At 45.2% G+C, this 11530-nt stretch overlaps 1 protein-coding gene across 1 annotated transcript; it reads left to right on the forward strand.

Moving 5' to 3' along the window:
• Nucleotides 1–1070: 1070 nt before the first annotated feature.
• LOC134404293 (hyaluronidase-1-like) lies at nucleotides 1071–5880 on the forward strand. The gene is made up of 3 exons (XM_063135008.1): nucleotides 1071–1991; nucleotides 4126–4215; nucleotides 5533–5880. Exons 1-3 carry the CDS (start codon nucleotides 1071–1073, stop codon nucleotides 5878–5880), a joined length of 1359 nt encoding a protein of 452 aa, XP_062991078.1.
• The last annotated feature ends 5650 nt before the right edge of the window (nucleotides 5881–11530 follow it).

Consider the following 11530-nt stretch of genomic DNA (forward strand, 5'->3'; position numbering starts at 1 on the left):
TCGTCCAGGGGTCAAACCTGTTCATCTAGGTGACACACAGGGGATCCAGTGCTCAGGCAGGGGCGAACGCTGGATGATCCCAGGATAAACCTCAGGTCTAGCTGTAGCCTCAGTCTACTAAGTGAAAGCTGAGTTTTAGTTAAGGCAAATTCGAAGTTATCTATATTCTACTGTTCCAAATATTTTTATTAACACATCTACGTATAAATATTTATTTTGATTTATTTGTCATGGCCTTTGGCTAGTACAATAAACTTTGAATATGATTGATTAATATTTGTTGTTCTCTTCAGCTGCTTCTGCAACGTGCTCCTTTTTATGCCAACTGCTCTTTCCCATTGTTCTCATTACCAAGTCCCAAGTAGGTGTCGAGCATTCTCTAGAGAAGAGCTGGGAATGTTGGAGTGCCATGCTCACGTGCCCTCAGAAAAGAGATGCGTGCTCCCTTCCAAGTCTGGGGTTTACATGTTGCTGTTGGTGTGCAATGTTTGCAATCCAGATCCTTTGTTCCAGCGTGGCGGGTAAGGAAGACTGGGATGGAGGTGCAGGGTAGTGAATCTCTTCATCACACTGTCAAAGCTACCTATGTAATATAATGCCAGCATAATGATTAGCAACACTGTTTCTCATTCTGTGAAACACTTCGGTGTGCTCTGAAGGACTTGGGATAGTGGTTAAAGGTGCAACTCTATGCATGTTTAGACAGAAAAAAGTCCTACAACTCCCAGCATTGCCCAGCCAGTATGGCTGGCTGGGGCATTCTGGATGTTGTAGGACATTTTTCTTTCTACGCATGCATAGGGTTGCACCCCAAATTAATTACTATGAATTAAATCCAGATAGGTTAGTCATGTTTTACACTGGAATTTTCAATGGGGTAACTTCCAGGTAAGTGATATAGAACTGTAGCCTTAATCTGGAGCCAACATTATGAATATTTCGAGTGCTGCAATTCATAAAAAAAGTCCTGCCAGTTCTTGTGGTCATTCGTCCCCCCCATTAATCTCTCTCTCTCTCTCTCTCTTTTCCCCTTTGAGGAAATTGTGTGCAGTACCAGAAAACACCACATGATGTGCCATATGTGGTTTAAACACCTTTCTGTTTCGGTATTACTGATGATGGTTGATGGGGAAAAAAATATGCAGACAAGAGCTCCATTTTTCTCCCACAAACCTTTTGCAGTGGTGTGGAATGCACCTACTCAACAATGCCAGAACCGCTACAAGGTGGATTTAGATCTCAAAGCTTTTGACATCCTGCCAAATCCTGGTGAGACTTTGAGTGGCTCCACTGTGACAATATTTTATCAGAAATCGTTGGGCTACTATCCCCACATTGAAGACAATGGAGATTCCATCAATGGAGGCATGCCACAAAACTTCTCCCTAACCAAGCACCTCAGCAAAGCTGAGTCTGACATTAATGGTTCCTTACCTATGAAAAAATTCCAAGGACTTGGAGTCATTGACTGGGAATTCTGGAGACCCCAGTGGGTTAGGAACTGGGGCACAAAAGATATTTACAGGCAAAAGTCCCTTGAACTTGTAAGGGAGAAGAATCCTAATGCGTCTGAAGCCACGGTGAACAATACCGCTAAGGAAGAGTTTGAAAAAGCTGGAAAGAATTTCATGAATGACACCCTTGTCCTAGCTGAAGACATGAGACCAAGTGGACTTTGGGGTTACTATCTCTATCCAGACTGCTATAATTATGATTACAAGGCTTCTCCAACAACATACACAGGCAAATGTCCACCCATTGAAATTCAACGGAATGATGGTCTCCTTTGGCTTTGGCAACAAAGCACTGCCCTTTACCCTTCCCTGTACCTTGAATTGATGCTGAAGTCGAGCCCAAATGCTTTGAAATTTGCACACTATCGTGTTAAAGAGGCCATACGCATTGCTGCTATAGCTAGAAAAGACTATGCCTTGCCAGTTTTCGTCTATGCTAGGCCATTTTATATCAATACATTAGATGAATTGACAGAGGTAAGGGGTGTGTGCATATATTGGAATCAGGATCAGTACTCTTAATGACTGCCTTATACATATATCTAATTGTATGGATGAGAACTATAATATTGGACAAATGGACTCATGGAAGATCTCAGGGCAGTTTCTGTCAGTAAGATGTGGTGGAGAATGTTATTGCATCACCGGTGTTGAAGGGAGATTCAGCTGCCAATCCAGTGAGCTTTTGCACATGGAATTGGAGGGGAGTCTTCTTGTTCTTCATTACAGGCCTTAGGCTGGTCCTGTACATCAGTAGACACTAACACAGGGAATTATATACATAAGACCTCCTAATTTATTCAAATTTCCCCTTCCCCAGTTTTTGTTTGCTACAGGTAAACATTTCTTTTTAATTTCTGGGCAAGGAACAACCTGAAGTGAGCCGGTAGGGGAGAACGTATAATTTTACCACCTCAGAGAATTAGGGCTTAGTAGATGCCTCAGAACAAATGCAAAGTATTGGGTTGGTATATTTGCTTTATCAGGTCAAACAAATGTTGCAGTTGACCATGATCAGATTTCTAGAGTCATTGCCATGGTCACAGCCTAGAATGAAATTGAGGAATTTTTATTATTATTATTATTATTATTATTATTATTATTATTATTATTATTATTATTTGCATTTGTATACCACCCCTTGGCTGAAGTTCTCTGGGTGGTTCATATAAGATAAAATTAAAATGTCAAGACTAGAGGAAACTAATAAATAAATTTGCCACCCATCTAGGAACAGTACTGAAACCATGCAGTAATGAGCATTGAGGCTCCCAACCTTTTTGACTCTCACAAAATGGCTGCCATTGGGGCAGGGCTTGCTCATTAGCAACATAGCAGCCAGGGCTGTTGTAGCCAGCCACAAAACATCCATTTCCCAGAAGGTAGATGTTTATAATGTCAAAACAAAAGCAATTGCCCAGTTGCCTAAATACAAGGGAGAGCTGTGGACCTCCACAACACAAAAACACAGTTTTGAACCACAGTTTTATGCTCTTAAAGCTATTTGACAGAAGGCTCTGAAACCCATTTTACATGAGGCACAAACACAGTTAACTTGGCTAAGAAGGTGAGTACATTGAGGACCCCAACCTTTTTGACTGGTGAACCAACTTGAAATTTTGAGAAGGTATCATGAGCACTCTCACAGAATGGTTGCTATTGGGGCAGCGCGTGCTCATTAGCCCAGCTGCTTAAATACAAGGCAGAGATGCAGACCCCCACAACACAAACCCACACTTTGGAACCAGTTTTCTGCTCTGAAATCCATTTTACATGAGGCACAAACAGAGGTAACTTGACTAAGAAGGTGAGTACAAGGCAGATATGGGATCTGAGCCCCAAATACTGCATCACATATTTGTCCACACAAAGAAAAAGGTAGGGAATCTGGTGGGTAGTGAGAGATATTACTTGGGCCATGTAGGCACCCCAGAATCATATCATAAAATAAAATAGAATAAAATAAACTTATTAACCACTACCAAAGGACAAAAATATGTGTTAAAATTCAACATAGAGATCACCGAAAACAACTGATGTATTCAGTATTCTTGTCCTATTTGTGTGCATGCACAATGCACATAAATGTGAGAGTATAGAATCACAGCGATTCTACTCTGCCACCAGAATATTTCTGGTGGTTACAAAACCTCTGCAATTTTAGCATTATACTTCAAAAGCAAGAGCCCTTTTGCTAGCTATCATTTGGGCCAGGCAGGAATATAGTTTTCTGGGTACAGGTCTCTGCAGCAAAGTGAACCACTATAACCAAAATGTTCACATTTACTGTGTTCTAACCAGATCATTTGTTTAGGCCTTCTAGTCTAAAGACTGCCATTGTTGCTTTAACTGGAGACAGACATTAGTACTGTCGTTGTTGTAAATGTCATTTGTATCATTGGTATGAAAGAGGCATTATTGCACCTCCTATTTAGAGTTCTGGTAAAGAGGTTTTGCAGGCTTTAGAGGTGTGTATTTTGAGGTAGTGCTTCAGAAGTAACCAAAACAGAAATAAATATCTGTGGACAACATGGGCAAGGATGTTGGCTCTTTGTTCACTGGGCATGCTGCTTTACATTGTATGATGAGAATTCAATGCCTTACGTTTCAGGAAGACTTGGTGAACACTATTGGTGAGAGTGCAGCATTGGGTGTAGCAGGAATCATCCTTTGGGGGAGCATGCAGTATGCCAGTACTCATGTAAGTGAGTTTGGGTTAATAACATGCCCATGAGTGAAATTTCATAAGCATTCTTAGGAGTCCCCTCCCACAACTCACACATGAACATATTTTCCTTTTTTCCCTTTTAATTTTTTTACCCTGATAGCTTTGAAAGAGTTGCCTAGTGGATGATGAGAGTTTAGGATTCCATTTGGAGTTTATTCATGCCTTTATCTAATGAGATGCCTTTTTGTGTAGCAACATCCCTCAGGATTGGAAAGAATATTCAGCAAGTCAACATAGCACTAAATTGTTTTGCAGTGTTGTTGTCTAGTCATGAAAATAACTCTTTCATCTGCATCACCAGTGGAAAAATGAAAGAGACAAGTCTGGCTCACATAAGCAGGCACACCACATGATTGCACTATCAAGTTATGGTTAGATGTGCATAACTTGATAGTTGGACATTTCTGAGCCTGCCACATCTAATTCAAACTGGGCCTGATTAAAACAGATTCATGTCCAAATGGCATATACTCTGAGGGCTCCTCTAAATGAGCCATTTAATGAATGCTTGTGATTGGCCACTTACAGAAGTTTGCGGCTCCATTACATGGTGCCCTCAATGACCAGGATGGCTGCCACGATATATCCTGAAAATCCCACTATTAAAAGAACCACGGTACTGTTCTTTTGACCAAGGACTGCTGCTAGGGTGACCTGCTAGGGAAAGATAGTTGTTGGATGGACAGATCTGAAAACTGAAGCCTAGAAGCATGGGGCACAACACGGAGAATGCACAGTGTCTGTCTTGCTGAAGAATTCAAACCCAAATTCTAATACTTCATTAATGTCCAATAGACATATTCACATACATGTACACCTTTTGTGCCCATGTGATTCTCGTTATAAAATGTCTGTCCCAGCAAACCTTGCCATTTGCTATTTCTGTCAGAATTTGAATAGTTTGTGTGTGTGTGTGTGTGTGTGTGTGTGTGTGTGTGTGTGTGTGCAAAGAACCCCTTCCCTTTGAGAGAATGAGAGGAGACAACTTTCTATTGGGACTATTGGAAGTCAAACACAAGACCTCTCCCCATTCCAAAGAACTTCCAGGGTTGTCATGATTGTGGCTGAATGGATCATTGGCTCCCTCAGAAAAACATCTTTGCTAGTCATTTATAGACATGGTGACAACTACTTCAGCTACTTGGTGGTCTAGAAATGAAAGAAATACAATAAAATAACAACAACAGCATACCCACTTACCTGTGCTGAAGTCCCAATGAACACAATGGGACTACCTTTCAGGTTGGAGTGTGTTGTAAATAATCTATCACTGTCTTTGTTTTCTTTTAGGACAGCTGTGTAACTGTGAAAAAATACATAAATGGCCTCTTTGGACATTATATCGTTAACGTGACTTCTGCTACCAAGCTCTGTAGTAAAGTCCTCTGCAAGAAGAATGGAAGATGTATTCGCAAAAACAGCGATTTGTATGACTATCTACACTTGCCTCCTCAGAGTTTTAAGATTTCGGTCGATAATTCTCAAGCAGATAAAAAAGTCATTGTGCAAGGAAGTCTGAAGCAGGAGGATATAGGTGCCATGAAAGAAAAATTCATGTGTCAGTGTTACCAGGGCTGGAAGGGGATATTTTGTGAAGTACCCTCTTCCACAGACGAATGCCCAAGTAATTCACAATAAATGCAATGGAGAGTTAATCCCTTATTTCCTATGCCATTATCAAACACTTGTTGAGACATGGAACACTCATCTGTTTTTAATCAAAAGATGTATTGATTGATGAATTTAATCAAAAGGCAGAAGTTGATTGATTGATGAATTTCCAATATAAAGCAAATTAATTACTCAAGTTCACAAATCAGTCCTCTTCCTCTAAAATCAGCAAGTATGTCAGACAATTCCCAGAACTGTGGAATAGTCTTGAGTGAATGTTGCATCAGGTCCAGGTAGCTAATTTGCCCAGGTGTGTGAGGGAAGCTGTCACAGCCTGTAGCCGTCCCTCAGTCTACAGGAAATCAAAATCCTCCAGAAATGAAGTGTTTTTTTACACTGTTGTACACACAAAGCTATTTGCGGGAAGGTGTAGTGCAGAAATAAAGAGGCGACACACTGTAGCTGGGTTTAAATAAGGGCCAACATTTATTTGATGGATCTGTATAGGGAAAACCTAAGCGGGCATCTATTTCAACGGCGTAAGCCGTAACTAATGAGGGCGAGTCCTTCCGAGCCCGAGGGGTGGCGCGTAACCATCGCCATCCCTGTGCTCCCCCATTTTTGGGTGGTAGGCCTTCCGGTGTCGCCCCTCCTCACGCCGCCAGGCTCTGAGTGGGCGAGAAAGGTTGGCCTCAAGGATAAGCCTTATTTCAGCCGCTGTACCGCTGGGCTTGTAGCTGCTGAACCTCAGGCGTTATCCTTCACCATTTGGTGCCATGGAAAGCTCACCGACCTTAAAGAGCCTCAGATGCCCGCCTACCCGCCAATGGGAGTGACAAGCCTCTTGCTTAGTCGCTACCTACTCCCCATCTGGCTAATATAACTTCCTGTAAACCCTTACGCAGATCCATCAAAAACAAATCATTGCCAAGGTCCGATAAATGGACCCCGTCAGCCCTATAAAGCTCCCTCCGCGATGTTCTGATCGAGGGATGCTGTATACTAGCATCCCCGTGTCCCAGGAGTTCATTATAAATTTCCCCATTGACCTTGCGACGTGCGCGTTCAATGGCGCGCTGGTCGCAAGCCCATTTCCAATTTAGCCTGGGAATGATGCATGACCATACGATAACTATTCCAGGCCACTGGTTACGAATGGTCTGGAAATCCCTGGCTGCCTGCAGAATCAAAGCCTTGCCCTTTAGAAGTCCGAGATCGTTACCTCCCAGGTGTACAACCAACACCTGGGGCGGAGGGTTACCAGCACACTGCTTCAAAAGTGTGAACAGGAGTTGCTCCCAGCGCATGCCACGCCTTCCCAACCACTGGATGCTGGCAATATTGCTAGATCGGAGCTGTGTTCCCATGCTCGATCGGGAGGCCCTCCTTCCGGCCCAAAAGACAAAGCTGTGGCCGCAGATTAAAACACGCAGTGGGTTCTGTCCCCTCCGGAGATCTAGGAAACAAATGAAGACCGTTAAATCGGTCCAGGAACAACAGGTTCCTTGGGCAGCTGGCGAATGTAGGAGCGGTATGCTCTAGACTGCCACCTACCAACATGCTGAATTTGTTCAGAAGAGAAACCGATAGCCGCAGCGGTGGAAGCCGCACCGATCCTAAAGGAATGGGTACCGAATTGATGGTCCTTAAAGCCGAGGGAATCAAGAGCTCGCTTGGTCACCGTCCAGAATTGGTGTTTGGTGAGTGGGGTGCCATCGAGATGACAAAACAAATACCCGGGGTTATGACCACGCAGTTGTATGAATAAATGCATAGCTAACACCGGACACAATTTCTTCTTGCGAGCTGGAAAAAGGGAAACAGTGCGACCTTTTCCAAACTGATCCGTTTTAGACCTCCGAAGTTGAAGGGAAATACCCTGCTGAGTACATTGTAGATCAGCCAATTGCAAAGCCCTAGCTGAGGAGTCGCCTTTTCCGGCTGCTACCAACTCGGAAATGCGAAAGGCGCCAAAAAATGCTGTCAGAGTGGCGGCCTGAAATAAACGTGCCTCAAAGATAGAGGAACAGATAGTGGGCCAAAGTGTACTTAATCCTGACAAAATTTCTGGGGATAAAGGGGTTCTATTGTCTGGCTGGGGCGGTCTTAGCCTAGACCAACCTCTCAGGGTTCTTCTAACTCTAAAATCGTCTGTGTTGTCTGCTACTCCTTGTGACTTTGCCATGAAGGCAAGTGCCGCCAACTTACCACTGATTGTTCTGGGTGCCCTACCTTTCTGCTTTTCGTCAACGCAAAATTGCAGTATGTGTTCCACTGGTATAGGCCATGTCTGTGGGAGCTGTAACTTTGACCTGAATAAATGGAATTCGCTACCTGTTCTTAGATAGGCGGATCTTGTCCTGGGAGCGACAGACTGCCATATTGCGGACTCAATTTCTTCCTGCCAATTTCCCACAGACTGATCGGCATAACCTCCGGCTTCTGTCGTGCCCGTGGGGCCAGTAGACGAAATCTTGCTGCCTGCTGACGCGATAGAGCATCAGCGATAGAGTTGTCTAGGCCCGGTATGTGCCGGGCACGGAACAGAATGTTATGCCGAAGACAGTGTAACGTAAAGGCTCTGACTAACTCCATGACACGAGGGTTGTGTGAAGACAGCGAATTAATGACTTGGACTGTGGCTGAATTGTCACACCAAAAATGAACAACGGAGTTCGCGAGCTCCGCAGCCCACAAATGGGTAGCCACATAAATTGGAAAAAATTCTAGGAAAGTCAGATCTCGGCAGATGTCTGAATCACGCCAGTCAATCGGCCATCTTTCGGCACACCACCTGTCTCCCCATATAACTCCGAAACCAATGGTGCCGGCTGCATCAGAGTGGATTTGCAGTTCGCTCTCAAGTAGTAGTTCTTTCCTCCAAAAGGAAATTCCATTGAATTCCTGCAGAAAACTTAACCAGACGTTCAGGTCATCGCGGATATTGTGCGTGACTCGTACTCGATGTTGAGGGTGAGAGAGGCCCTTCATGGCGTCACATAAACGCCGAATGAAGGCCCTACCAGGCGCTATAACCCTGCACGCGAAGTTAAGATGACCAACCAGCTCCTGAAGTTGAACTAAAGTGACCTTCTTAAGTCCGCGCACGTATAATAGTCTGTTCTGCAAGTTAGACAACTTGTCTGCAGGAAGCCTGCAACATTGGGCAAGAGAATCTAGTTCGATTCCCAGATATTTGATGGAAGTGATAGGTCCTTCGGTTTTCTCCTGTGCTAAGGGGACTCCTATTTCGTCTGCTAACTCTTGGAATTTCTGCATGATGTAAGCACATTGCGGGGATCCGGCAGGACCCGCGAAAAAGAAATCATCCAGATAATGGGTGACCGCTTGGAGACCAGTTCGAGCCTCCAACGCCCATTCTAAAAAGGAGCTGAAGCGCTCAAACATTGCGCAGGAAATGGAACAACCGAAAGGGAGCGCTCGGTCGATGAAATATTGTCCCCTAAATTGAAAACCCAGCAAATCAAAATCCGCTGGGTTAATGGGCAAGATCCGAAAAGCGGATTTGATATCACACTTGCCCATTAAAGCGCCTGGACCTTGTTTGCGCACTATCTCGACGGCTGCGTCGAAAGGTGCATACTTTACGGAGCACAAGTGTTCGGGTATAGCGTCATTCACTGATCTGCCCCTAGGGGCAGACAGGTTGTGAATTAGTCTAAACTCACCTGGAGTCTTCTTAGGCACGATGCCCAGGGGAGAAACCCGGAGATTTGGGATGGGGGGGGGGCACTGAAAGGACCTAGGACTCTACCGGTTTCCACTTCCTTATTAATCTTTGTATGGACTAGTTCCCCCATTACGGCTATGGATTTCTGATTCCTGACAAAGGATGCTTGACGAGGACCAACGTAAGGTATCCGAAAACCGACTGAAAAACCTTCAAGTAAATAAACTGCGTCTGAACGTTTGGGATAAAACCTAAGTAAACGCCGCAAAGGGTCAAGCTTGACCGGGCTGGGGCCCTTTAGGAGGGTGTTGTTGACCCCCTTGTTTCCGATTACCCTGTCTGTCCTGGGAGTTAGTTCTTTTCCCTCTATTCCTAGTGCAATTTGAGAGTGGATGGTGACCTCCGCAGCGAGGGCATTCATGCTTGTATCTGCACTGTGAGCGAGAACAGCTGCCCTTGGAGGAATACTCCCAACACAACAAGCGGTGTTGAACCGCCTGCCCCGCCGCCCCGGTAGCGGGGGTTGCGGGTTGTTGTCTAGACAATAAATGACCACTATCGGCTCTGTCGCCGAGACCCGGCTTGGAGGGGGTCATGAATTGGAGCCATAGGTCGTTGTCCTTCATGTCCCAACGTAGTGAAGGGTCCAATGCAGCCCGCATACGGAAAGATTCGTCATACGCAAGCCAAGCACCGCCCTCGTACTCTACGTATGCCCTGTATATCATGTCGAGGTACTTTGTTAAAGTGCAGCCTCGCTCAGGAAATTTTTGTAGTGTGATACCCATATAAATGAGGAATCCAGGTAACCAATTGGCCCAGTTCCTGATGACCTTCTTACGACGGACACGCTCATATTCCCTGTCATTGGATTTATCTTTATCCTTTAGCTCGGATTCGCGGAATAATAGCATAAAGACATCTATATATTCACCGCAAATGATCTTTTCCCGGGTGGCAGGGAGTAGGTGGAAGCCCAGGGGAGCTGCAGTGTTACCTGTGGGTATAGCGTGAGGTTCCACGCCCGCGTAAGCGTCCTTATTGGGTTGAGATGGGGTATCCTGCTTAGTGGCCGTAGTCGCAGCAGAGCCCTGCCAGACATTAGCACAAGCCCCTGCTGTAGTGGGCTGTGTGCTAACTGTAGTATTGCCTGCGCTGGGGGCTGTGTTATTGCAAAGTGGTGTGTCCTCCGTCTGAACCCCAGCGTCGGCTGCAGTGTTATTGGGTATACTTGAGGGCAAAGTTAGATCCCGTGCGGGTGCCACGCTAACTGTAGATACCGTAGGAGTATCTATGGGTGACAGTTGGGGAATAGAATTCCTTTCCGTAGTTGCTTGAATGCTTACAGTCCGCATTGGCTCAGGTGGGGCGGATTGTAAAGGTTGGGTAGCCTGTGAGTTATTTGTGTTAATGTTTGAAGACCAGTCAAGGCTTGATAGCCATTGAAGCAAAGCCATAGGTGTTGTGATTCCCAAAGGTAGTGCTGTGGGTTGTGTGATTGTGGGCTCACCTTGCGATGTAGATGGGGTGGGGCCAACAGCGGAGGCGATGCCACTAGGCGAGTGCTCTGGGCTGGTAGGCGGTGCAGGTTGCGTTAGCGGAAGATCGCCAGAAACCTGCGGGCTAGGAGCAGACTGCGAGGAGGATGCATCCAATCTGGGAGTTGCTTCAATTGCCTCCAGGCGTGCTGTGATAGAGGACCAAAGGTTATCCTGGGTTTGTTGTCTAGTGGAAGGTCTACTCCCTATCCGTTTGCTTTGAATGATAGGTGGTATAGCCATTGGAGATGGAATCCCCCTATCCTGTTCTGCTGCCTGAAGCCTATTCAGAATATCCATGATATCAGGGGAATCGCTATCTTCAGATGAAGATCCCCTGGAAGGCCTCGTTCGTTTTTGAGGGGGTGGAGGTGCTTTCCCCTTCCCTTTCTTCCCTCCCATTCCCTTCTTGGGAGGCATGTTTATGGTAGATATGAAGTTCCTAAAA

Source organism: Elgaria multicarinata, chromosome 9 (assembly GCF_023053635.1).
Source record: "Elgaria multicarinata webbii isolate HBS135686 ecotype San Diego chromosome 9, rElgMul1.1.pri, whole genome shotgun sequence".
Lineage (NCBI taxonomy): Eukaryota > Metazoa > Chordata > Lepidosauria > Squamata > Anguidae > Elgaria > Elgaria multicarinata.

Coding starts and splice junctions, on each gene's coding strand:
- LOC134404293 (XM_063135008.1), top strand. CDS start 1,071: ATGTGCCATATGTGGTTTAAACACCTTTCTGTTTCGGTATTACTGATG. Junction 1,992..4,125: donor CATTAGATGAATTGACAGAG/GTAAGGGGTGTG, acceptor CTTACGTTTCAG/GAAGACTTGGTGAACACTAT. Junction 4,216..5,532: donor TGCAGTATGCCAGTACTCAT/GTAAGTGAGTTT, acceptor GTTTTCTTTTAG/GACAGCTGTGTAACTGTGAA.